Here is a 24,148-nt window from a genome sequence, read left to right on the forward strand (position 1 = left end):
CTAAAGCTTTGCCTCAAAGGACTTTCGAGTCACATTTGGAAAGAATGGGAGTTACATTAGTGCACAATATTCTTTAGGGCAAGTGGGAGATTGTTAGGATTAGTACCCTTAAATCCTATTGTATGATGTTATGTATGATATTAAGTTTGACATTGTGTATGACATTATGTATGACTTAATATTGTGTTTAATGAATTTGTTTTATTATTATCTGAAATAATGATAACATGAATATTAGGACATTATCATTTAATCCATGAGATGCATAGTATGTGATTTATGTGAAAAGTCACAGAAAATATAAATCACAAGTTCTTTGTAAACTCAGAATTATAGTTCGTAGTCGGTGATGAAATTGGGCATTTCATCTACGAAGACTATAACATATCAACCACGATAATTTGTCTTGATCATGGAAGTGGAGATTTCTGATTGATGTGTTAATATGTTTTAAGAGTTAAGACATATTGAACTGGACAGCTGTAAAATTTATTATTTTCCTAATGACTGTCAAATGAATAATAAATCTCACGACTTGTATTTGCATGAACTCTTAATCCTGAGAGAATAATGGACCTAATCATGAGGTGTAGGTTGCTTTGATATATCAGGAGTGAGATCTATAGTAATGGTCAAAACCTCAGTATGTTGGGCAGCCACATTTAGTGTTGATGGAACATGTATTCTCAAGATGGAATTCATAGTCTCTTAATAGAGATATAAAGTATTCCCTTGAGATAAGTTTAATGGGTTTGTTATTCAGAGAATTAGGTCTAACCACTTTAGTAAAACTAAAGTATATATTTATGGAATTGGATTTCATAAATATATAATGAATAACATTAAAGGATTAAACCGGGTACTCAAGGATTAAGATATAGTAATTTACAAAGTGGCAGTCCACATTAATGACTTTGTATTACTACGAATATTTTATGAAGGGGTTGCATGTATAATAAAGTCTTGGGATATAATTTATAGATAAGGCCTAGAGTGCAACTATATTTATATAGTGGTATTAAATATAGTTAATAGTAACTTTAGACTTGTCAAGAGTTAACAGAAAAGCCCAAAGTCCATTAGAGCTAGTGTCTTATTGGTCCCTTTTGATCCTACTCCAAGCCACACACTTAAGCCCAATTGGAAAGGCTCAAAAGGCCAGCCCATTTAGATAATTGGTTAGATACGAAGGGAAAAACGTACATAATTTTCTGTGTAAGAAAAACAACATTGTAATGGTGTGAAAGTGAGTGTATGTCACTCTCTAATCATCCCTTTGTAACCAATTGAGAGTCTACACTTCTTGGGCGTTAGTGGAATTGGAGTGAAGATTAAAAGTATTCCTAAGTGCTTCAATCTTTGGTTTTGAAATTCACCGCTTCAAGGTATGCTCACTGGTTCTCTAATTCTGAAATTTACTTAACGCATATTATCAACTTCGAATGATGTAGATCCGTTATTTTTCCACTACGTACATACTTATTTCCATCATAAATGCCCTTATACCCACGAAATATAGAGAGCTTCCAGAGAGAAACCCTAGAGAAAAATAAGATTGATTCATCCACAATCTTTACATAAAGACTCTTCAAATTCCTCTACTCTCATCCTCTTCATTGTTACATCCTTGAGAGGTTCTTACCCAAATCTTTTTCTCACCATACCCACATCTGTGAGAAGGCTATTTAGTGCTTTGGGAAGCAGTTAGAAAGGGACCAATGGTTATTAGTTAATGCTATGGGCTATAGCGGAATCCAGTAAGCTAAAGAAGACAAAGGTTCGGTGTAACCTCGTTGGAGCAAGAAGCTTGAAAGGCTTAGGTACATTGAGTAGATTAGACTTGGAGGATCTTCTACTGTTCATGTATCCCAACTTCATTCTTTAGTGGATTATTGACCGTTTGGAGAGCGGTGGAGAGGTTTTACACCAAGGGCTTCGGTTTTGTCTTCGCGAAGGGCTTCGGTTTCGTCTTCGATAACACATCATTGTGTTGTCCTTGTGTTTGCATCTCTTTTCCCTTAATCTTTGCCATTTAATTTCTGCTGTGGATGTGATTTTATTTGATTTAGATTGTTTATCAATTCTAGTATAAGCTTATAATCATTTTTCACACATACATTGTTCGATATTAAGCTTGAATTAATAATTTGTAAACTGGGGGTCTAAACGTTCATAGTGGTTTATACACTATTTGAACATTCAAATCTCATAGTAATCTTGTGGTGAAGAGATCTATAGTTTCTGATTGGCAAAGGGAAAAAACTAAACAAGATGGTTTCCAAATATGATAAGCACGTGAGTAAAGTGATAATCAGGTTCAATGTGCTTGTTACAAGCATGGGAAATCAAGTTGGCTGCCCTGTACGTAGTGTTGAGGTTGTTATATTAAGAGCATCCTTATCAAGGATTGCAAAAATGCTAAAACTTAAATTCTAGCATTTGAAACCCAAAGAACCCACTCCATCAAAACTTGCATATGCTAAAAGATTTGTCATCTTGCTACAAAGCGCATTCATTCTTGAGAGCACACTGTAGCTATATCATATAAAATAATAATAATAATAAAGCTTTCTTTCTCTTCTTCTCTTTAAAAAACATATTTTATTTCTCCCTTTTTTTATTCTTTCCCTCTTCTCTGTTCAAACTTGCCGTTCCTCTCTTCCTTTTTTTTTTATTTCCTCTCTCGCTCTCTGAAATCAATCTCCTTGTGGCTCCCCGCTTGAAGCTATCTCACGACTTGGATTTGAACCAATAAAGCTACTTCCCTTCCAATTTTTTTCAATGGGTTTTGATGGTGGGTCACAGTGGTGGTAGATTTGTGGGTTTGATTTGGAGGCATGGTGGTGAGGTCAATGAGTGTGTGAGTTGGATCTTTGGGCTACAATTTTGTTTTGATGGCTGGTTGTTTTTGCTAGATGGTTGTGGTTTTGCTTCTTCTTTTTTTCTTTTTTTTTTTCCTTTTTTTTCTTTTTTTTTTTTCCTTCCTGCAGTGGGTTGGATCAGCCACTGGTGAGTGCTTGGCTGAGATTTTGTTTTTGCAGTGGCTAGTTGTTTTTGTGGTGGTTGGGTGGTGGTTGGTTGTGATTTTGGTGGATGGTTGTAGTTATACTTTGGGTTTTTTTTTTTTTTTTTTTTTTTTTTTTTTTTTTTTTTTTTTTTTTTCTTTTCTTCTTGCAGGTGGTTGTGGTTGCCACGATGGTGCTGTGATTTGTGGTGGTGGAGGCTATGGTGGGTTGTGGTTGCTACAATGGTGGTTACGGCAAGTGGAGCGGTGGTAAGGCTGGTGGAGGAGATGGTTGCTATAGTTATTTGTGCAGTTGTTTTATTATTATTTTAATGAGTAGTTTATATTATTTAAATGAAATGGTAAAAAATATAAAAGTTTTGATGTTTGATGTATCTTAAAGTGGGGTGGTATAACAGATAAAGTAGATTTTTGAAGTGTTAAACGCTAAAATCTTTAGAATCATGGGAATGCTCTAATGACAGATGAACATGGAGGTAGGAACATAAGGCTCATAAGTAAGGTGATACCTTTTTCTTTCTTTTTCTTTTGGTTGCTAATAAGCGATACCTTACTTAGAATCAACACTTAAAAGAGACATCAAAGGTAGTTTCTTAGCACTGAAAAAATCAAGTAGAGGGCCCAGGAAAGGCCAAATGCCAAGGCAACTTGCCCAGTTAGCATCAGCTAAAGAAGTCATGGAGAGCTAAGTAGATGCAATTAAAAGTAGATGCAATTAAAATTAAAAGTTTTATTGGCATCGCTGAACTCTTATTAAATCTTTACAACATTTTTGCTTGATGATATTGGATGATGTGTGCGAGAATGAAGAATGGTGAATGGTGTTATATAAACTTAATTAATTTTTTTATATATGTTTTAAATAAAGGTTTATGTTTATGTACATGTCTATGCTAATTTTTTTTTTTTGTTAAATTCATTAATGGATTACAAATAACATTAATGAACTACAAATAATTAAATCTAAATTGATAGTTTTATAGCTTGATGTTACTTGTAAAAGATTTTAAATTCTTTAGAGTATAAATTGAACTTTATTTTTTGTAAAATTTGCATTTTTTTTTTAAAAACTCTAATGCGTATGTGTATGTGTGTGAGAGAGAGAGAAAGATTTGAAAATGCCTGCATATATATATATATATATATTACTCTTCCAAATTGATCTATAAGGTTGATGTCAAGGCCTACACCACAAATGCTTGCATATGCATCAAATATAGACGGGAACAAAAGTGAATACTTGTATGAAGAAAAGGAATCCTAATATATTCTGGCATCTTTGGTCAAATCATAAACAACATAATTCAGTAATATCTTCGCCTAACCCTTTTCTATGATAATCCCTACATCAAATTGTTTATAGGAAAAAAAATTATTAAATTGATTGTATATATATATATAATATGACTATAGCCAAAATATTTGTACAACGATATGTGTATAACTATTACTTTTTGGATATTTTGGAGGGACAACAAGTAGACAATAAGAATATGAGTTTGATAGTTGATAAGTTTAGCATCAGTGTAGATGCCATTAAAATTAAAAGTTTTGTCAGTCTTGTTGAACTCTTGTTAAATCTTTACAAACTTTTTACTTGATGGTATTGGATGATATTTGTGTGAGAGTTATGAATGATGAATGGTATTTATAAACTTAATTAATATTTTTTTATGTGTAAAATAAATTTTTATGTTTATGTACATGTACATGTTTATGCTTAATTTATTTTTGTTAAATTTATTAATGAATTTCAAACAATATTGATAAATTATAAATAATTAAATCTAATTTGATAGTTTTTTAGCATGATTTGCCCATAAAAAAATTTTAAATTCTTTAGAGTATAAATTGAACTTTATTTTGATAATATTTGCATTTTTTTCCTGAAAACACCACTGCTTGCATAGAGAGAGAGAGAGAGAGAGAGAGAGAGAGAGAGAGAGAGAGAGAGAGAGAGAGAGAGAGAGAGATATTTGAAGATTATATATAAATTGATCTATAAGGTTGATGTCAAGGTTTACATCATAAATGACTGCATATGGCACAAGAATAGATGAGACATTATGGAGATAACATTTCCACAAAATAAATAATAATATATCAAACCGAAAATTATCACGGCTGAAAATAAAGGTATTGTGACATTTGTTGTGTTCCTAGACTACTTTTTGGTTTAATCAAATTTGGTGAGCAAAAATTCACTATTTCACACATAGTTTAATGCATATTTTAAAGTGGTTGTCCCATAGTGGTTATACATACGTGTATGAAGAAAAGTAAACCATATTTGTTTGGGCAACTTTGATCGAACCATGAACCGCGTAGTTCAGTTATATACTTTACCACACCCTAGATTATGACAATCCCTAAATCAAATAGTTTTACAAGGAAAAAAATTATTAAATTGATTTAATAAATATATAATATGACTATGACCAAAATATCTATACAACGATATGTGTATAACTATTACTTATTGGATATTTTGGGGGGACAACAAATAGAGGATAAGAATGTGAGTTTGATAGTTGATAAGTTTAGGATTGGTGTAGATGAAATTAAAATTAAAAAAATTTTCAGCCTAGCTAAACTCTTGTTAATTCTTTACAAAATTTTTATTTGATGGTAATGGATGATATGTGTGAGAATAATGAATGATGAATGGTATTTTGTAAACTTAATTAATATTTTTATATGTTTAAAATTAATGTTTATGTTTATCTACATGTTTATGTTCTATTTATTTTGTTATATTCATTAACGAATTAGAAACAACATTAATAAATTAAATCTAAGTTAATAGTTTTGTCAGTTGTGCATTCTGTGCGCCATGAATGTATTTTCCTTTAGTGAGATTACAATAGGGACAAAAATTAGAATTACTTCAAAAATGTAGGAACCAAAATAGAAACTCCAAAAAAGTGGGCACTAAAATGAAAATTGGACGAAAATGTAGGGCCGAAAATGTATTTTTGCCAATTATTTTCTCATTTTGTTGTGTTGGTGATTCTCACCCTAACTGAATTTTCATCCACACCTTAGAGACCTTCAATGGTACCAAAGCCCATGACTCGTAAGAAAAAAAGCACATCACAACCACCACCCTCCTCTACCACCAATTCATCCACAATCAACCATGCTATTAATTTTTTGAATGTGAAATTTTTAAACCATTAGAAAGACAAAATTTAAGAATGATTACTTTTGTTTTTTATTAAAATTGTCATCAACAAATTGCATATCCTAAAGAACCACCATCGTGAGTGGGGTTTGGTGGAGTGCCTTTTACCGTTGATATTTATTAAGGACATAGAGATTTCATATTGCACAAGAAATTTTCAGAAAATATTGAGAACTTCAAAGTCAGACTGAAAATATTTCTGAAGAGGTAGTGACAAAGATCAGAGAGAAAAAAAATCAAATTTTGGATTGAATTAGACCCAAAAGAATCTGACAAAATTTCCTTGAAATTTAAGATTACATCATATTGGAGTAAGATATCAAAGTCTAAAGATTAAAATGATGGAGAAGTTTCAAGTTTTGGTGAATATTGTTTATACTCAGAGAAAACAAATTAGGTTGGTTCATAACGATCATGTTTATACCTTGCTAGATGACACCATTCTTGCGATAGAAAAACTCAAAAGACAGTTGCTTAAAAAGACACCTTTCTATAGCCCACCATTAAGTGACACCATTTGTGCAAAACGGATTCTAAACCTACTTCAGATCTAAGATTCAATCCAATCTATGGTTATCCAAAATCCTCCAAACATTCTGTAAGCCTGTGTAAGACCTTAACCCAAACTACCTAGACCATTTAGAAAGGCTATTAAAAACCTTTACCTAACTCCAATCACAAGCCCGAAATTCAACCCAATTGGAAGTCCCATTTGGAGACAAACTCAAAATAAAACTCCTAACTCGAATCTAGACCTAAAATGTGACACTAACCTTAGACCCGAAAGTGAGTTGAGGCTAACTAACGTTAAAATGACTCTGTCATTTGAATGATTAGTCATATAGTTTTTTTTTTTTTTTTTTTTTTTTTTTTTTTTTTTGAGAATCGATTAGTCATATAGTTTGATTTATATAAGTATGATTTTATTTTAATGGTTAGTATGTTTATATTTTCAAGACAATATTTGGAACTTTATTGTACTTGATTTGCTTATATTATATTAGAGAGTTTGGTGTGTTTATAAATTGGGGTAAATATTGAGTATTCCTATTATCATAATTGCATACTCATCTTTCTCACATAATTGTGGGTCTCATTAATTAAATTCAAGGTGGAACCCACAATTCATGTGAGAGAAAAGAGTACGCATTTATGGTTCTCGGAGTATTCAATAATTTTCCTATAAATTTTAGTTTGTTATCACATTGTAGTACACTTCTTGGAATTTTATATTTAATTTAAAATGACCATGAAAATCTGTTTGATTCTTCCAGTATTGAAATATTCAATGGCATTTAATTATTGATTATGGAAGTGTTATTATATTATAGGTAAACTAACTTGTAACTCCATGCATATGCATGGATATACTTAAAGATATACAATAAGATGCATAATATAATTTCTATATATATTTAATTTAAATACTATTGATAGTCATTTTTATATTTTGTTAACTCTTTAAAAAATTCTGTAAGGATATTATTATGTATAAAATGAAAATTGTCCATTTTTTTTTTTATTGTGAAGCACTTTTTTCTTTTTTATGATTCATTTATTTTAGACTCTTTGGTTTTTATACTTAATAACTCATTTAAATGAATATTTATGATGTGGTCCCACATTTGATTCAAAAATTAAGAAATAAAACTCTTTATAAATAAATAATTTAGGACACGTGGTGCAAAATTGGAACTCTAATTTGGAACTCTAATTTGAGTTTCTCTCAACTTCACTTATTATAATTATATATATATATATATAGATTGCTACTTGTCATATGCCATTATTTGTCTACATTATTCTAAATAGAAAAAATATTGCGTCATTTTTCATCAATGTGTTTGTCCACTAGTTATAGGATCCAATTTTAATATTATATTATAGATAGATAGATAGATTGGGCATGAAAATCCCATTTGAGCATTGCATTGATAACAAGCAACTAATACTCAATTAATGGTGTGACAATTTTAGGGGAAAAAAAAAAGATTTCAGAACCTCAATGATATACATTCGTTGGCCTTTAGTTTCTCAATTAGTCCTCTCAATGTTCATACTTTTCTTGGCTGCATTTTTTTTTTCAAAACTTATTAGTATCACATACCCAATTCATGTGTGTATTGATGTTATCTTTGCTTTCCCTTCTTTCCATGTTCGTTGCCTTTGATCAAGGAACACAAGCAATTTTGATTGAAAAATATTAGGGAAAATTTGGTAAATCGAATGAGGATTACAACAAGAATGATAATTTTAATTAGTGGGAATAAAATGTGTTGTAATTTAATGACAAAAACTATTTATAAGATTGACTATGAGTTGTATCATTTGAATAAAACTTAAGATCTATTTTAGGAAATATCTTACTTATTCAATTATATTTCCTAGAAAATAATATTCTTTAAAATGAGAGAGAGATGAGTTCTTTTTTTGATGATTTTTTTTTTATTTTAGTAATTGTTATGTATTTATAAAAAGTTTGTTTATTTGAAAATACATTAATTTTAGAAATTATTGCACTTGCTAAAGAATAGTTATTACAAATATTTTAGAGAGTTGTTCCTCATTTTAAAGAATTGCTATTTATAAGGAATTACTATTCCTTATAATAAAATTATAACCAAACTACCAAGAAATACAGAAAGAGTTAGAACAATAAAATCATCTTTGTAAGGATAATTTATAATTTATTTTAATAATTAATCGGTACAACACATGTTTCATTTAACAAATGCGTGTATTATATATATTACATATACGACAATTTTAATAATAAAAAAAATCTCATTTATTGTACAAACAAAATTATAAAAATATATGATTTTTAGGGGAGGCAATCTCACCTAGTGTACCATCCTTGGTCGGATAGTGCAATCCTTCGTGCCACTCCCCTGAAATGATAAGGAAGTCTTCGTCCATGCCTTTATTGGTCTAGGGGAGGCAAGAAATTAGCCTAACGGCGGGGATCTTAGTTTTCAGGTAATATCCTGCCTCCTTATTATTCTGGCAACTATATACCCAATTTACATCATGTTGACGTGGGCAATGTGGCTTGTATTGCCAAGCCCAAAACAACACAATACCAAATACTTGTTGTATTAGGAGTCCAAGGCAGCCGACCTAACATATATCCCTATATATATGTTATTAGTTACGGCAATAGAAAAAATTTCTAATAACCTAGCAAGTGCAGCCGTGTGAGGAGAGTAATTCCTAAAAACCTAGCAGTAGCCGCATAAGAAGAAGAATAGTGTTTTCTTGTCTTGTGGGTGAGAGAGAGTTAGGGTGTATTGGGATTTGGGTTTCTTGAGAGTGTTCTTGTGCACTAATGTCTTTCCTATTCTTTTATAGTGAAATTTCTCCGTCGTCTCCGTGGAGGTAGGCAGTTTGCCGAATCACGTAAATTCTTGTGTTCTTTGTGTGTGCTTGGCCATATTGGTGAACGTGGTATTTTAGAGTTGCACAAAAGAAATTTATTGAAGAGGGTGAAGACATGCAAGCTAGACTTCTACAAGTATTGTGTGTATGGGAAGCAGCATAGAGTCAGTTTCAAGACAGACTCTCATACAATAAGGGTGTTCTTGACTACATTCATTCAGATGTTTGGGATCCAGTATCAGTTTCTTCTCATAGCGGTGCTCAGTATTTCATCAGTTTTATTGATGACTACTCTAAAAAGGTATGAATTTATTTTATGAAGAATAAGTTTGATGTGTTTGGCATATTTAAAAAGTGGAAAGCACAAGTTGAGAATCAGACTGACAGGAAAATAAAATAACTTAGAACAGATAATGGACTAGAGTAGATAAAGAATTCATAATATTTTGTGAATTAGAATGCATTACTCGTCACTTCACAGTTAAAGGAACTCTACAGCAGAATGGGGTTGAAGAAAGAGTGAACATAACCTTAGCAGAAAGAGCCAGATGCATGAGATTGAATGCAGGGTTGCCTAAGGTGTTTTGGGCATAGACAATTAACACAGCAAACTTCGTTATTAATAGATCTCCATCATCAGCAATAGATTTCAAGATTCTAGAAGAGGGTTGGTCAGGTAGACCAGTTGATTATTCGAGTCTAAAAATCTTTGGTTATCCAACTTATGCGCATGTGTAGAGTAGAGAGCGTTCTAAATTGGACTCGAAGTCAAGAAAATGCGTATTTCTTGGTTTTGAAAAAGGTGTTAAAGGCTACGGGCTTTAGGATCTAATCTCAAAGAAAACGGTGACTGGCAAAGATGTCATATTTGACGAAACCTTTATGTTGAAACAGAATGAAGTAGAGATATGTGATGATAGTTCACAAGAGAAATTAACTGTTGAGATAGAGTTTGATGAGAATAATTCACCTAGTGATAAGGGTGATGCTTAGATTGATCCACACCAACAACAAGAAGAGTCTTATTCAATAGCTAAAGGTAGAGAGAAGCGGGTCCATAAAGCACCACAGAAACATGGCTTTGAAGACATGGTTAGCTTTGCTCTCATAACTAGCAGTGGAGATCCATTGTCTTACAGGGATGTAGAAGAGATGGGGCCACTACAGAAGAATTAAGATTTGGGAATCCTCTAGTATGTTGACAAAACCAACTCCAACAGACAAGTTCAAGGGCTACTTGGACTTGGTTGATGTTTGCAACTTGTAAGCCCTTAAGGGCTAAGGTGGAGGCGATGGAGGAGTTTGCTCGTGTAGCTTAATCAATTCAAGCCAAGGTGGAGATTTGTTGATGTGGGCCGTGTGGCTTGTATTGCCAAGCCCAAGTCAACATAATACCAAATACTTGTTGTATTAGGAGTCCAAGGCACCCGACCTAACATATATCCCTATATATATGTTATTAGTTACAGCAATAGAAAAAATTTCTAATAACCTAGAAAGTGTAGCCATGTGAGAAGAGTAATTCCTAAAAACCTAGCAGCAACCACATAAGAAGAAGAATAGTGTTTTCTTGTCTTGTGGGTGAGAGAGAGTTAAAGTGTATTGGGATTTGGGTTTCTTGAGAGTGTTCTTGTGCACTATTGTATCTCCTATTCTTTTATGGTGAAATTTCTCCGTCGTCTCTGTGGAGGTAGGCAGTTTGCCGAACCACGTAAATTTTTGTGTTCTTTGTTTGTACTTGTTATTTAATTTTCACTTATTTACTGTTATTGATTTGAGTCCTGGGGTGCTATCTGCACAACACATCATGATAAGTGAGATTTACACCCATTTTCTCGTTTATCGCATCTGTACTACTTAATATTCTAAACATGTTAAGGGCATACTAAGTGGGATAGAGTCTAAAAGGACACAAAATATTCCTAGTTATCCTACCCATGGGAATCCTCATTCCCGCCCTCTATAAATGCTATTATTGGAATTACTATAGCCTTGGAAGGCCTTTTCTCATGCCACTCTCCTTAGTGGCAATGTTCTATGGTGACATCTCTAGGAATCCTATACCATTTCTTAAACTTTTCCTTGTGCTCGGGGGTGTCAACTAAGCTAAAGAACCTACCCATTCCTAAGAAAAATAGGAAAGAAGAGAGATCTTGATTCTAATAAAAAGAAGAATCATGAGACACTTACAATAAAACAAAAGAGAAAGGGCTCCTTAAACGAGTTATCTGGAAAGGGATTGATTTTTTCTCAGCTAAAGCTAAAAATGGGGAAAAGTCACCCCATCCCCTCCTTTTATAGGGGCCAAGAAACAAGCGGCAATTTTCCCGCTCCTTTAAAGTGAAATACGAGGACTGTAGGATCATAATCTCACCGTAGAATGTGGGAGACAATGAGTCGTCCGTTGCATTTACTACTGCACCATGGATTCTAAAGTGTCAGGAGCGTGTCTCAAATCAGGTGAAAAGACACCCCTACGTGGAAACGCATCTGGAATTTGCTAAATGCCTCCCTACAATTACCAAAACCACCCTTCCCTAGAAAGAGTGGGAACTGAGGTTTTGGGGGACTATTGTGGGAGGATGAGAATTTAAGGATAGGGTCAAAAGAGAGAAGTCCAATGTCAGAAAAATTAACCTCAGAAGGCACTAACAGCGCACCCATGGGAAACATATAAACAACGCATCACAAGCCTAGGGAGACTATAATGCCTAAGGACCTCGAGGATACTCTTATGTCCTCAGAAGGGCCGAGGACCAGTTCTGAAGACCATTGGGCATAAATCGAAAAAAAAGAGGAAGATTTGTCGACAAGCAAAAAAGGGAAGAGTGCAGATGAAGCATTCATCACCTCCGCATTCAATACTTTGAACCCACTCAGCTGGTTACATTAATGAGGAAATGGCCTCTAAACAGTATCACCATAGCTTATAGCCAAGTATAGAAGCCTTCCAGTGAAGTCTTGATAGGACAAGTATCAAGCGAAACAAACCCAAACCCTCTAAGTGGAAGGCTGAGATACAACCTGAGAGGCTATATAAAGCGGAAAGACCTCTATAAAAAAGGATGAAAAAGATTAGAGAATAAAGAAGAATATAAGAGTGTAATTGTAAGCCAAGAACAAGTGTAACCAGCACCTCAGATCAAACCCGAGGCTCCTTTCGACCAACTTTCATCTTATACACTTATACTTGCGTTGACCCTTTCATTTTTAGTTAATCAAACACGTTTAAATATGGGTATTAAAGGTTGATTAGCATCCCACCTCTGTAAATTAATTGAGTGAGGAAAAAGGTAAGTTTGACTTATTTTTGCCCGCCACAATATATATATATATATAGTTAATGCAATGGAAAATGTTTCATATATTCCTTCAGTCATTTACTTTATATATATATATATATATATTAGAAGAGCTTTTTTATATATATTTGTCTTGAAAACACAGCATAAATTGAAAAACAATATATACTAAGTATATTGTTTGCTAGCTTCCCCCTCATTGAAGAAATTGAAAAACAAATGGAGACAGGAACTCAGCTGACTTATATGTTCAGAATCAGGGGTATCGCCAACGCCCTCAAATGGCTATATATACGACCTCAATGACTTATTGGCCAAGAGCTGAATTTGTGCAAGGTATAAGTGCAAGCAGTGCAACAAGAATTTGTTGCACTTCATCGCTCTTCTTCGGGATAAAATATTTTTAAGGAAGATGAAGAAGCAATTGAACATTGTCTACAATAATCTTAGCAAAATTTTAGTTCCAAATGTTACAATTCACAAAAAGAAATTCAAATTTTCAAATTAAATGTCTCTTGACATTAATGGCATGGATGAAATCATTAGGGAGAAAGCGGGCGAGCTTGAGAGCATGCTCTTGGATCATAGCCTTGGATTAATAACAATCGGGATTGTTGGAATGGGTGGCATGTGAAAGTATTTCACGCTAGTGAAAAAGGTGTTCAACAGCCCTAAAGTGTAGATGGAGGTTCCAAAATGGGTTTCTGAGTTTGATAGTTGATAAGTTTAGCATCAACATAGATGCCATTAAAATTAAAAGTTTTATCAGCATTGCTAAACTCTTGCTAAATAATCTCTACAACCTTTTTGCTTGATGGTATTAGATGACGTGTGCAAGAATGAAGAATGATGAATGGTATTGTATAAACTTAATTATTTTTTTTATATGTTTAAAATTGTTAGTGTATAGATTAGCCCATTGGGCTTAGCCTAGTATATTACTTGTACTACACTTATATTACTTGTACTGCACACATACCTAGCCTATATAAAGGCTCTCTTTTGTACATTGTTTCACATATATTATTATACTGACTATTCAGTCATTCTCTCTCTCTTTATATTGTTAACGTGGTATCAGAGCCTTTCCTCTAATTTTTTGGTTCCTGTGGACATCTCCGGCGTTCTTCTGCTGCCGTCGCCTTCATCTAGTAGTCACTGTCAGAAGCGAGTCACCGCCGTCACGCCCACAACCCTAGAACACTTGGATTTTGTCAGTTTGTTGATCCAACCGCCAAAGTAAAGGCACACATTGACAGATCTGACAATCCCGAGCAAAACCCAACAAAAATCTGCCAGAAACAACCTTCCACGCGCCACCAGAAGTTTCTGCCTCACGAGCACGAGCCGCCACGCGCTGCCACGCGCCCCCACGCGCCGTCTCTACCTTCCATGCGCCTCACGCACCGGTACGCGCCGGTAACTCGCCGGTCACGCGCCACACGCGCCCTGCTCCGTTTCACGGACTGCCACATCAGCCCTAGTGACGTCACTCCGCCACATCAGCATCCACGTCACTCAGCCACGTCAGCATCCACGTCAGCGTCCACGTCATCATTCCACGTCAGCATCAGTCGTTGACCGTTGACCGTTAACTTTGACCAAAGTCAAAATTTTTCAAAGGGACCTGTCTTGCTCAGTTTTTCGCGTAGATTCCGATTTTGGGCTCCGTTTCTGCATTTGAGGTCTCTAAATCTCATTTTTTGGGTCATTTTCTTTATTATGGCTCAACAATATGAACGCGACATCATACGTCCTATCACCATTATGTTGGATGGTCCTACTAGCTATCATGCATGGTCTCAAAATATGACTATTTTTCTCAAGGGTCGTAAACTGTGGAGATATGTGACTGGTTCAATTCCTAAGCCAGTACCAAACCCTAAGTCCAAAGTCACAGTTGCTGAAGAGTCTTCCACAACTACTGTTGCAACAGATGATTATGAAGATCGCCTAGAAGAATGGGAGAGTATTCAGAGTAAGATCTTATCTTGGTTTATTAATACCTCTATTCCCTCCATTCATAATCTTCTTCCTCGTCTTGAGACTGCTGAGGCTGCTTGGAAGTTTTTGGCTGATCGCTATAATTGTACTAATGATTCAAGCTTGGAGTTCCACATTGAATCAAAACTTTATCAAATGCGCCAAGAGACAGGTCAGTCTATTTCTGATTTTTATTCTCAGACTTCTACTATGTGGAAACAACTCTCTGCTGCAGATCCTCCACTAGTGTGCTCTAAGGACATTGAGCTCTTTGTCAAATATCAGGATCGCCGTAGATTTATGCACTTCATGATGGGTTTGCGTGAGGATTTTGAGCCTACTAGGGCTTCTCTGCTTAGTCGGTCTCCTACTCCTTCTCTTGATGCTGCAGTCAAGGAGCTCATTTCTGAGGAGAACCGTCGGCCTACTCATCACATGTCATCATCTGATCATGTATTGGCTACACCATCTCCCCAGCCTCCCATTGCTGCATTCACTGCTCCTCCACGAATAAACTCTGGGCGTCCCACCTCTCAGTCTTCCAAAGGTACTCAATGTGAGTTTTGCCGTGCTAAAGGCCATGACATCTCAGTTTGTCGCAAACTGCAGAAATTTGTGCAAGAGCAGAATAAAGCTTCTCTTCCTCGGGCAGCTGCTGTATGTCCTTCAGATCCATCGGTTCCTACAGGTCCATCTTTGACTTCCTCACTTACTACGGCTGATATTGAGGCAGTTGTTCAACAGGTTTTATCCCGCACTTCCACTGCCCTTTCTGTCACCTCAGGTAAACAACCTTGGTTTTTGATACTGCATGTTGTAACCATATGACTCCTGATGAATCTCAATTTTTTGATAAAGCACCCTTAGAACATCCAATCACCATTTACACTGCTGATGGAACTCCTATGCCTGTTAGTCATAAAGGAACAATCTCTTCTCCTTGTTTATCCCTTAGTGACACTTTTCATATCCCAAAGTTATCCCTCAATTTGCTTTTTGTTGGTCAACTTTGTGAATTAGGCGTAGATCTTCTCTTTACTAATCATGGTATTTCAATGAGACAAGAGTACTATCGTGTTCATCCTAAGACAAATACTATATAATCACGACACCATAACTTTATTGTCATGGGCCACTTCGTACAAAACAATAGTATATTCATCCTGATAGTGAATCCGATAACATCATGTCTCACAAACGTGAATGGCACTGGAAACGGTTATCGAATAAAATTAAACTGACAACTATATCCAAGCAGTGCAATCAAAATGCTCATGCTTGACCGATATACCAGTTTTATTTACATTCTTTAAACCTTAATCCATGTCTTTCACAAAAGAGTACAATCAAGGACACAATTATGCAGAAAATTTTACTGCAGAAAATTAGAACACCAATAAAATTTTTTTCTTTGATTCTAAAATTCAATCACATGTTATTCAAGCATGATATTGAAGACCACTCTGATACCATTGATGGGTTTTTGTATCTCATACAAAATTACACGCAGCGGAAGCAACAAAAAACACGGATCTACTTCAATCATGAAAGATAAACATATAACCATGAATTCTAGAATCAAAGAATAGAAAGCGTACCTTGATGCAGTAAATTTCAAAACCTTGACTTGAGAATACCTTCAATCTTCATCTCAATTCCACATGGAGCCCAAGATGTGTGGTCTCTCAATCAATCCTTTTGTACATAAACTCTCAAAGAAAAATCCTTCTTCTTCTCCTTGTGGAGAAAAACTGATTTCTTTTTCTTTGTATCTTACGTACGTTAAACTATTCTCCTCGTTTCTTTATTTAATAACACTTATTAAATAATGACTGATTTCTAATTGGGTTAGCCTTTTGGGCCTACCCAATTGGGCTTTAGTTTGTGGCTTGAGATGGGACCAAAGGGACCAATAAGACACTAGCTCCAATGAGCCTTGGACTTTTCCGTCAACTCTTGACAAGTCCAAAGTTACCATTAATTATATTCAATACCACTATAAGAATATAATTGCACTCTAGGCCTTATCTATAAATTATTTCCCAAGACTTTATTATACATTCAACCTCTTCATTAAAATATTCGTAATAATACAAAGTCATTAATATTGACTGCCACTTTGAAGGTTACTACATCTTAATCCTTGAGTACCCGGTTTAATCCTTTATGTTATTCATCATATATTTATGAAATCCAATTCCATAAATATATACTTTAGTAACTCTTTACTAAAGTGGTTGGGCCCAACACTCTGAATAACCAAACTCATTAAACTTATCTCAAGAGAATATTTTATATCTCCGTTAAGAGATTATGAATTCCATCTTGAAAATACATGTCCCATCAACACTAAATGCGGCTGCCCAACATACTGAGGTTTTGACCATAACTTATAGATCTCACTCCTGATATATCAAAGCAACCTACATCTCATGATCAGGTCCATTATTCTCTCAGGATTTAGAGTTGATGTAAATAGAAGTCGTGAGCTTTATTATTCATTTGACAGTCATTAGGAGAATAATAAATCTCACAGCGGTCCAGTTCAATATGTCTTAACTCTTAAAACATATCAACATACCAACTAGAAGTCTCCACTTCCATGATCAAGACAAATCATCTTAGTTGATATGTTATAGTCTTCGCAGATGAAATGCCCAATTTCATCACCGACTACGAACTAAAATTCTGAGTTTACAAAGAACTTGTGATTTATATCTTTCTGTGACTTTTCACATAAATCACATACTATGCATCTCATGGACTAAGATAATGTCCCATTAGTTCATAAATGGTCTCATGCAATTAAACAACTTAATTATTCATGACATGCCAATAAATTGGATTTTAGGGCACAAACCCTAACATAGATAATATATACATCACTATTTGAAGGGCAGAACCTTTTTTTTTTAAAATAACTAAGTCATCATTTTTTTTTTTTTTGAGAGTTAGGAATAGAGGTTAAAATCATGAACGGCTTTGTTAAAAATATTATGAAAGCTCGAATTTGTGTGAAAACATAAGAGCTTGTTTAGACTCCCAATTAAAAGTTACGGCTTGGTTGTTTTTGCTTTAACTTAAACTAAGTGCGAAATAAGAGTAAATGCAAGCGAACAAACGATAAAACTACTCTAAGCCATATTCAACAAATATCAACAATAAAATGAAAGCTAAAAGAGTAGGGAAGAAGGATGCAAACACAAGATAACACCAAGATGTGTTATCGAAGAGGAAACCGAAGAACTTGGTAAAAACCTCTCCACCGCCCTCCAAGCAATAAATCGATTCATTAGAGAATAAGTTGGAGTACATGAATAACAAAAGACCCTCCAAACCTAGTCTACCCCATGTAATTGAGTCCTCCAAGCTCCTGCTACCAACTAACTTGACAAACCCTTGTCTTCTCTAGCTTTCTCGGATCACGCAATTTAGCCCGATTGCATCCACCAATGATTGGCTTCTTCCAATGCTTCCCAGCAGTACCAAAACCTCACTTAACACTCAGATTGGTTGTGGTAAGTGTCTGGGCTATCAACCTCTCAAGAATTTAGAGATGGAGAGGTAGGAGTAGAGGAAACTACAAGGAAATGTGCAGATGATTGTGGGTATAAATGTGTAGATGATTGTGGGTATAACAATCTCTAACTCTCAAGTGTGTATGTTAGGGTTTTTTCTCTGAAAAGCACTCCTTACAATATGTGAGTAATTAGGGTATAAATAGTGTGGGTGAAGATATGGTGAAGTAGATATGCCAAAATAGCAAAACATAATGTTTCGCAAGTATTTCGCGGGAAGGCCTTATTTGCGAATAACTCGCGAAAACCAGCTGTCATGACTCTTCGTATTCCAGTCATGTGCTCTACACATGGCTCACTTTGCGGGATAGCTTCTCGCGAATCTTCTCATGAAATCCACTTGGTCTTTAATGAGACCTTGAGTCTTCACACTCTCTCACACACACAACCCTTACAATAAAATCCCACATAAAATACAGGGTAAACATGATTGAACAAAATTACAATTAAATTTGGCAAGGAATTAAAGCCAACACAAAATAATTGTAAATAACAACTTTAAATATTAAAATATCAATTGAGTTACAAAAGTTCTTCACACAGAATTTAAACACATAGTAATACTCATTCTCACAAAGACACATGCTTTATCCTTCTGTAATAAATCTAGACATAATCACCATATTATTCCAAATATCATACCCGAAAACAGTACTTAATAATTACACATTCTCAAATCCTGTACTGATATCACCTGTGCCTTCAAATTGCTAATATTATTTCTCTTTTCAAAGGAGAGAAATTATTGTTTTATATATGATGATCTACTACTATTAGGCTTCTAAATAAATTAAATATATAGTTTCAGGCTCTCAGCAACAGCACACATCAAAGACCCAGCAGCAGCACAGGGCAGCAACACTGAAAATAAAAAGCAAACAAATAAATTACAAAAAGGGTAACAAAATAAAGACATTTACTTAGAGAGAAATCTCACCAAAGAAATAAAGAGTAATGCTACAACCATAAACTATTTGACAATATCTTTACAAACTACTAATGTAACATATTTTTACTGGTTCTCATCCGGGCCGATCACTAACATCACTTTTACACTTTTACACTTATCAATAACTACTCATCACATTAGTATTTAGTAAATAATATTGTAAAGTATTTTGTAACTCTGGCATTTTCCAAGAAATAAAAAGACAGATGGGAAAGATAATAAGTAAACACATACCATCCTTTCCAAAACCCATCATCACCCCTAGTTGCAGTTTCTATTGGAGCAGTGTGTTGAGGATAGCCAGAGTCAACCTTGGTGGGATAACCAATTGGTGGTGGCGGTGCTACATAAGGGCCTTGAGGTTGTGCTGGATAGGCAGTCACCGGTGAGGGATATGCCACTGCAAATTATAAAAGATATGAACCCAATCAAACAAACCTTTCTTCTAAAAATTCGTTGACTTAATAAGTTATTCCAATAAATTTTCTTAGTAATGGTACTCCAAGTGATGATGAATGAAATATCAAAACGATCGATAAAATATATTTATAGAGGTTAAAATCAAATTACACATAGTTTAAACTTTTCATTATTACACAATTTAATAACTTTTTAGTGGATCAATCTTTTTAAAAATTTCATTACCTGATTATAGCTAGGTTGACTTTATTCTTAAAGGGTAAACCAATTATGTTGTTTATTATTTGAACTATAATCTCTCTTTTTTTCTTTTTCTTTTAAAAAAAAAAAAAAACTAAATATTTGATACACAAGATAGTAAATTATCTTTTATCATTATATATATATATATATATAAGTTCCAAAAGAGAATTTTTCAAAAGATATAGTGAAAAAAAATCCTAAGTTTCCAAGTAGGAAAAAGAAGAAGATAACATAAAAGTAGAGCAATAATACTTTGGAAATTAACATATACAACACAGGCACTTACAAATTAACAACATATTCAGATTCTTACCGGGAGCTTGTTGTTGGTCGTAGTGACTCATGACTTCCAAAAAGATAAGTTCTTGGAAATTAAAAGATGTAAATTTTAAGGGATGAGAGAGTAGGAGAGAGAAAAGTATATATGAAATGAAGGTTAAAGGGGAAGACGTATGAAAATGGGTATTTATAATTGTCAATTTGTCAGTTTGTCATTGCTCCAATAAGAAGTCATGAAAGGGAGGAGAATTTAAGGCTACGCGGTCGGCAAACAACGCGTATGATTGGTCTTTGCTAAGGAAAAACAAAAATAAGATAAGCTTTCTTAATTGTTTTCGGTGGGGTTTTAGAAATATATGTTTAAGGTGGCCATTAAGAAATTTAAATTATACAAAAATTAATAAAAAAAATAATTTTATATACTATTGACAACAATAACAAAAAAAAAAAAAAAACATATACAAGTACTTAAAGTCTTACAATTTATTTCTATGAGTTTTCTTATTTTGAAATCGTTATATGATAGTTTTATTATCAATGTTGCAAACCACATATCTTTCAAAATTTTAGTACAATTAAATTTTTCTTAGACCATTTTTTTTTTTTTTTTTTTTTTTTTTTGTAAGGGTCTAATAAATTGTTAAGGGAACCAAAATTTGGCTACAAACTTAGCTGTAACTTAAGGCTTCAGCTCTCACTAAAACAATTAACATGATTACATATTTTGGAAATTTAACTGTTGAATTGCATGTTCTTTATGTTCTTAAAGCACATATCAAAATTTATGCCAATTGTGGATGCTATTTACTATTTGATTCATAAACTTATTTTTTATGTATAATTTTCAATTACAAAAATTTGAAATTTAAACATTTGATTGACAATATAGCTAATAATCTTTGATTTTCTTCAAATTTTGTAAGTATGGAGGACATAAGAAGAAAATATAATTTAAAGTAAATTTATCAAAATTTACATTCAATAATAATAATAATAATAATAATTTTGAGTGGAGCTGTAGGCTTGTAATTTTAGTTTACAACCAAGTTTGGTGCCAAATTTTGTCTAAAATGTAATTATGTTGGGTCTAAAAAAATTTATAGTGGTTACAAATTTTTTAAAGAGTAAAAAAATCATAATTAAAAAAAAAATTATATATAAAAGTTTTTTCTAGGTCAGGTTGTCCTGCCTTCAACGTGGAACCGCCCCCAGTTATTTTTGGATCAAGAAGAGGAGAACAGAGGAATGGAGAGATGTTCGGTAAAAGTTGAAATATTCTGGAAGTTTTGAAAATAAGTTTTAATGGGTTGGTTGACCAACTGCATATTTCATTACATTGTATGTGAAATTTGGTTAGGCAGCCCCATTATATATTGACCATATTTGCTGAAAAACTTAACGCTGCTCACCAAATGGTAGACTGGTAGTTGAAGTTGAAGGTTATATGCGTATGAGTTCATGTTCCAGAGGACCAGAGCTTTGTAAGACTTGTAGTATTATATAAATATAATTACTTAAAATGAATTGCGTTTTTCTGAGACACGTATGCATTGAACTATTGAATTGGAGTTTGTTCAAATTGATTCTTAAAAGAATTTGACATGGAGTTGCTATTTCTTTTATTTATAATGTTCACATTTCTCTCTCATATTTTTAATCCCTGCTGGTTGTGCTTGCATTTTAATTAGTGGCTGGATGAAATGAGGTTTAAGGAGTGTTAATTTGTCAGTTAGAGAGCAACCAAGTCTGCCTGGTGTCATATTGTTGTCTTCTAAATTCTAATTTTAGGTGAAATGTATCATTCTCTCTTGAATTTTCAGGCAATTGAACATAAGAGTCTGTTTGAAAACAACTTATTTAGCTGAAACTGAAAATATTTTGCTGAAAGTACTATAGATAAAGATAAATAGTAGTTAAAATAGTATAATAGAACATATAAATAGTACTAAAAATAAGCTAAATAATAAAAAAATTATGGCTTTTTAAGCCAATGCCAAATGCAAACTAAATCCTTTGAATTGAACTATAAGGAGGTTTAAGGAATTAAGCGAAAAGAATTTGACTAAATGCCTCCAATACCTGTCCCTCAACTACCCCAAGCATCTCATGGTAATCTCATGCTTAGAACAATGCTACATTTCGTGATAATCTCATGCTTAGGCTTATTGTGCTTTGAAATCAAACAAGAGAACTTATATTGCACGGTTAATTTGTGCAACTGTGCAATTGCCTCTATCCTCAAATAGCGCTTACAAAAAAGGCAGGAAAAATAAGCAAAAGGTAGAGGAGTAAGTTAGTAACATAGTATAGAAGAAGAAGCACTACGATTGAAACTTTGTTCAAGAAAAACTTGCAAGGTAAAATGCGTATAAGGTAGGAAAGATGAAGAAATCCCAAACCGGCCAGTGGAAGTGGTGTGAAATGTGGAAAATTGAGAAAGACTATATTTACAGTACTTTCAAAATGAATTCTAAATGACTGTTTAGATTGCGCTGAAATGAAATTTCAACACGTTTGCGTCTTTGTCAATGGGTCCCGTGCACTGTTCATGGGATCCACAAGTTGTCTAATTTAGCAAAATTTTCATTAAAACTGTGTCCCACAACACGATTCACACATTTAAAAATTATTTTACTACAGTGTTTTCAGTTTTCAGTTTTCAGTTTTCAACAATAAGTGATATTCAAACAGACCCTAAGTGGCAAATTGTTATTGCTTGTTCCTGGTGAGCAAAAAAGTAATTTCGATGACAAGTTTAAATTAGAATTAATAACAACTTATAACTTAGAATTTGTTATGAAAGTATCATAAAAATATTATGAAAGTTATACTTCTCTGAAAAATTTGGTGTACAGTTGAAATATGATTTCAATTTCAAGCAGTAGGAAAAGTGGGCTCAGGGGAAGAAAATGCGGTGGCAGAGCTTTTATTTATTTATTTATTTTTAATGTTATTATATTATATTATATTATATATATATATATATATAAAAGAAAATGCGGTGGCAAAGCTTTTTCTAAGGAACCTGAGCTGTACGTGATATTATAAAGTCTAAAATGGATAAAATTCATGAGGACGGAAAATCAAACCTATTATAAATAGTCTTTTATCTAAAACTTATTTTTTGTTATCCTCATATCTAGGCAATTACAAAGAACGGAGAATTTTATGTCAATCTTGAAAAATAATGCATATCTGAGATTGAATACTAGCTATTTTATAAATTGACATGTTATAGAAATGTGTTTTTTTCCCCTAGAACAAAAGTGCCTTTTGTTTTGCAACTCATAGACTTCAATTAATACGTTACAATTGTTGTGGTACATGGTATAATTTTTTTTTGAGATATTTATTTATTTTTATATTTTAAAATTATACATAAAATATGATTTAATGGATAAAATGATAAATAAAATCTAATTAACTAAATAATTAACATGCGTGTTATAAAAAACTTGTAAACCAACTATGATATTTTCAAAATATTAACCAAATATAAAAAGTTATTGTGAGAGTGATTTGTAATATTCACACGTGATAAACTAGGAACAAGTAAGTCCTCTCCTTTTTTTTTTTAATATATACACACACACACACACTAAGTCCTCTCCACTAAGCTATAAGCACTCATTTGAATAGAATCAATACTAAGGGCACATTCACTACCTGTTTGGATTCAAATTATTGTGGCGTTTGCGTTGTTGTTGTCGTCGTTGTTGTTGTTGTTGGGTTTTTTTTTTTTTTTTTTTTTTTTTTTTTTTTTTTTTTTTTTTTTTTTTTTTTTTTTTTTTTTTTTTTTCTTTTTTT

The 24,148-nt window shown here is 33.4% G+C and overlaps 1 protein-coding gene across 1 annotated transcript; it reads right to left on the reverse strand.

Moving 5' to 3' along the window:
• Window positions 1–19,043: 19,043 nt before the first annotated feature.
• Window positions 19,044–20,561, reverse strand: LOC136062700 (protein CYSTEINE-RICH TRANSMEMBRANE MODULE 6-like). Its single transcript, XM_065762113.1, has 3 exons — window positions 20,376–20,561; window positions 19,634–19,799; window positions 19,044–19,311 (listed from the first exon to the last, which is right to left on the reverse strand). Exons 1-3 carry the CDS (start codon window positions 20,404–20,406, stop codon window positions 19,263–19,265), a joined length of 246 nt encoding a protein of 81 aa, XP_065618185.1. The 5' UTR covers window positions 20,407–20,561; the 3' UTR covers window positions 19,044–19,262.
• Window positions 20,562–24,148: the final 3,587 nt, after the last annotated feature.

Source organism: Quercus suber, unplaced genomic scaffold, assembly GCF_002906115.3.
Source record: "Quercus suber isolate HL8 unplaced genomic scaffold, Cork oak 2.0 scaffold_442, whole genome shotgun sequence".
Lineage (NCBI taxonomy): Eukaryota > Viridiplantae > Streptophyta > Magnoliopsida > Fagales > Fagaceae > Quercus > Quercus suber.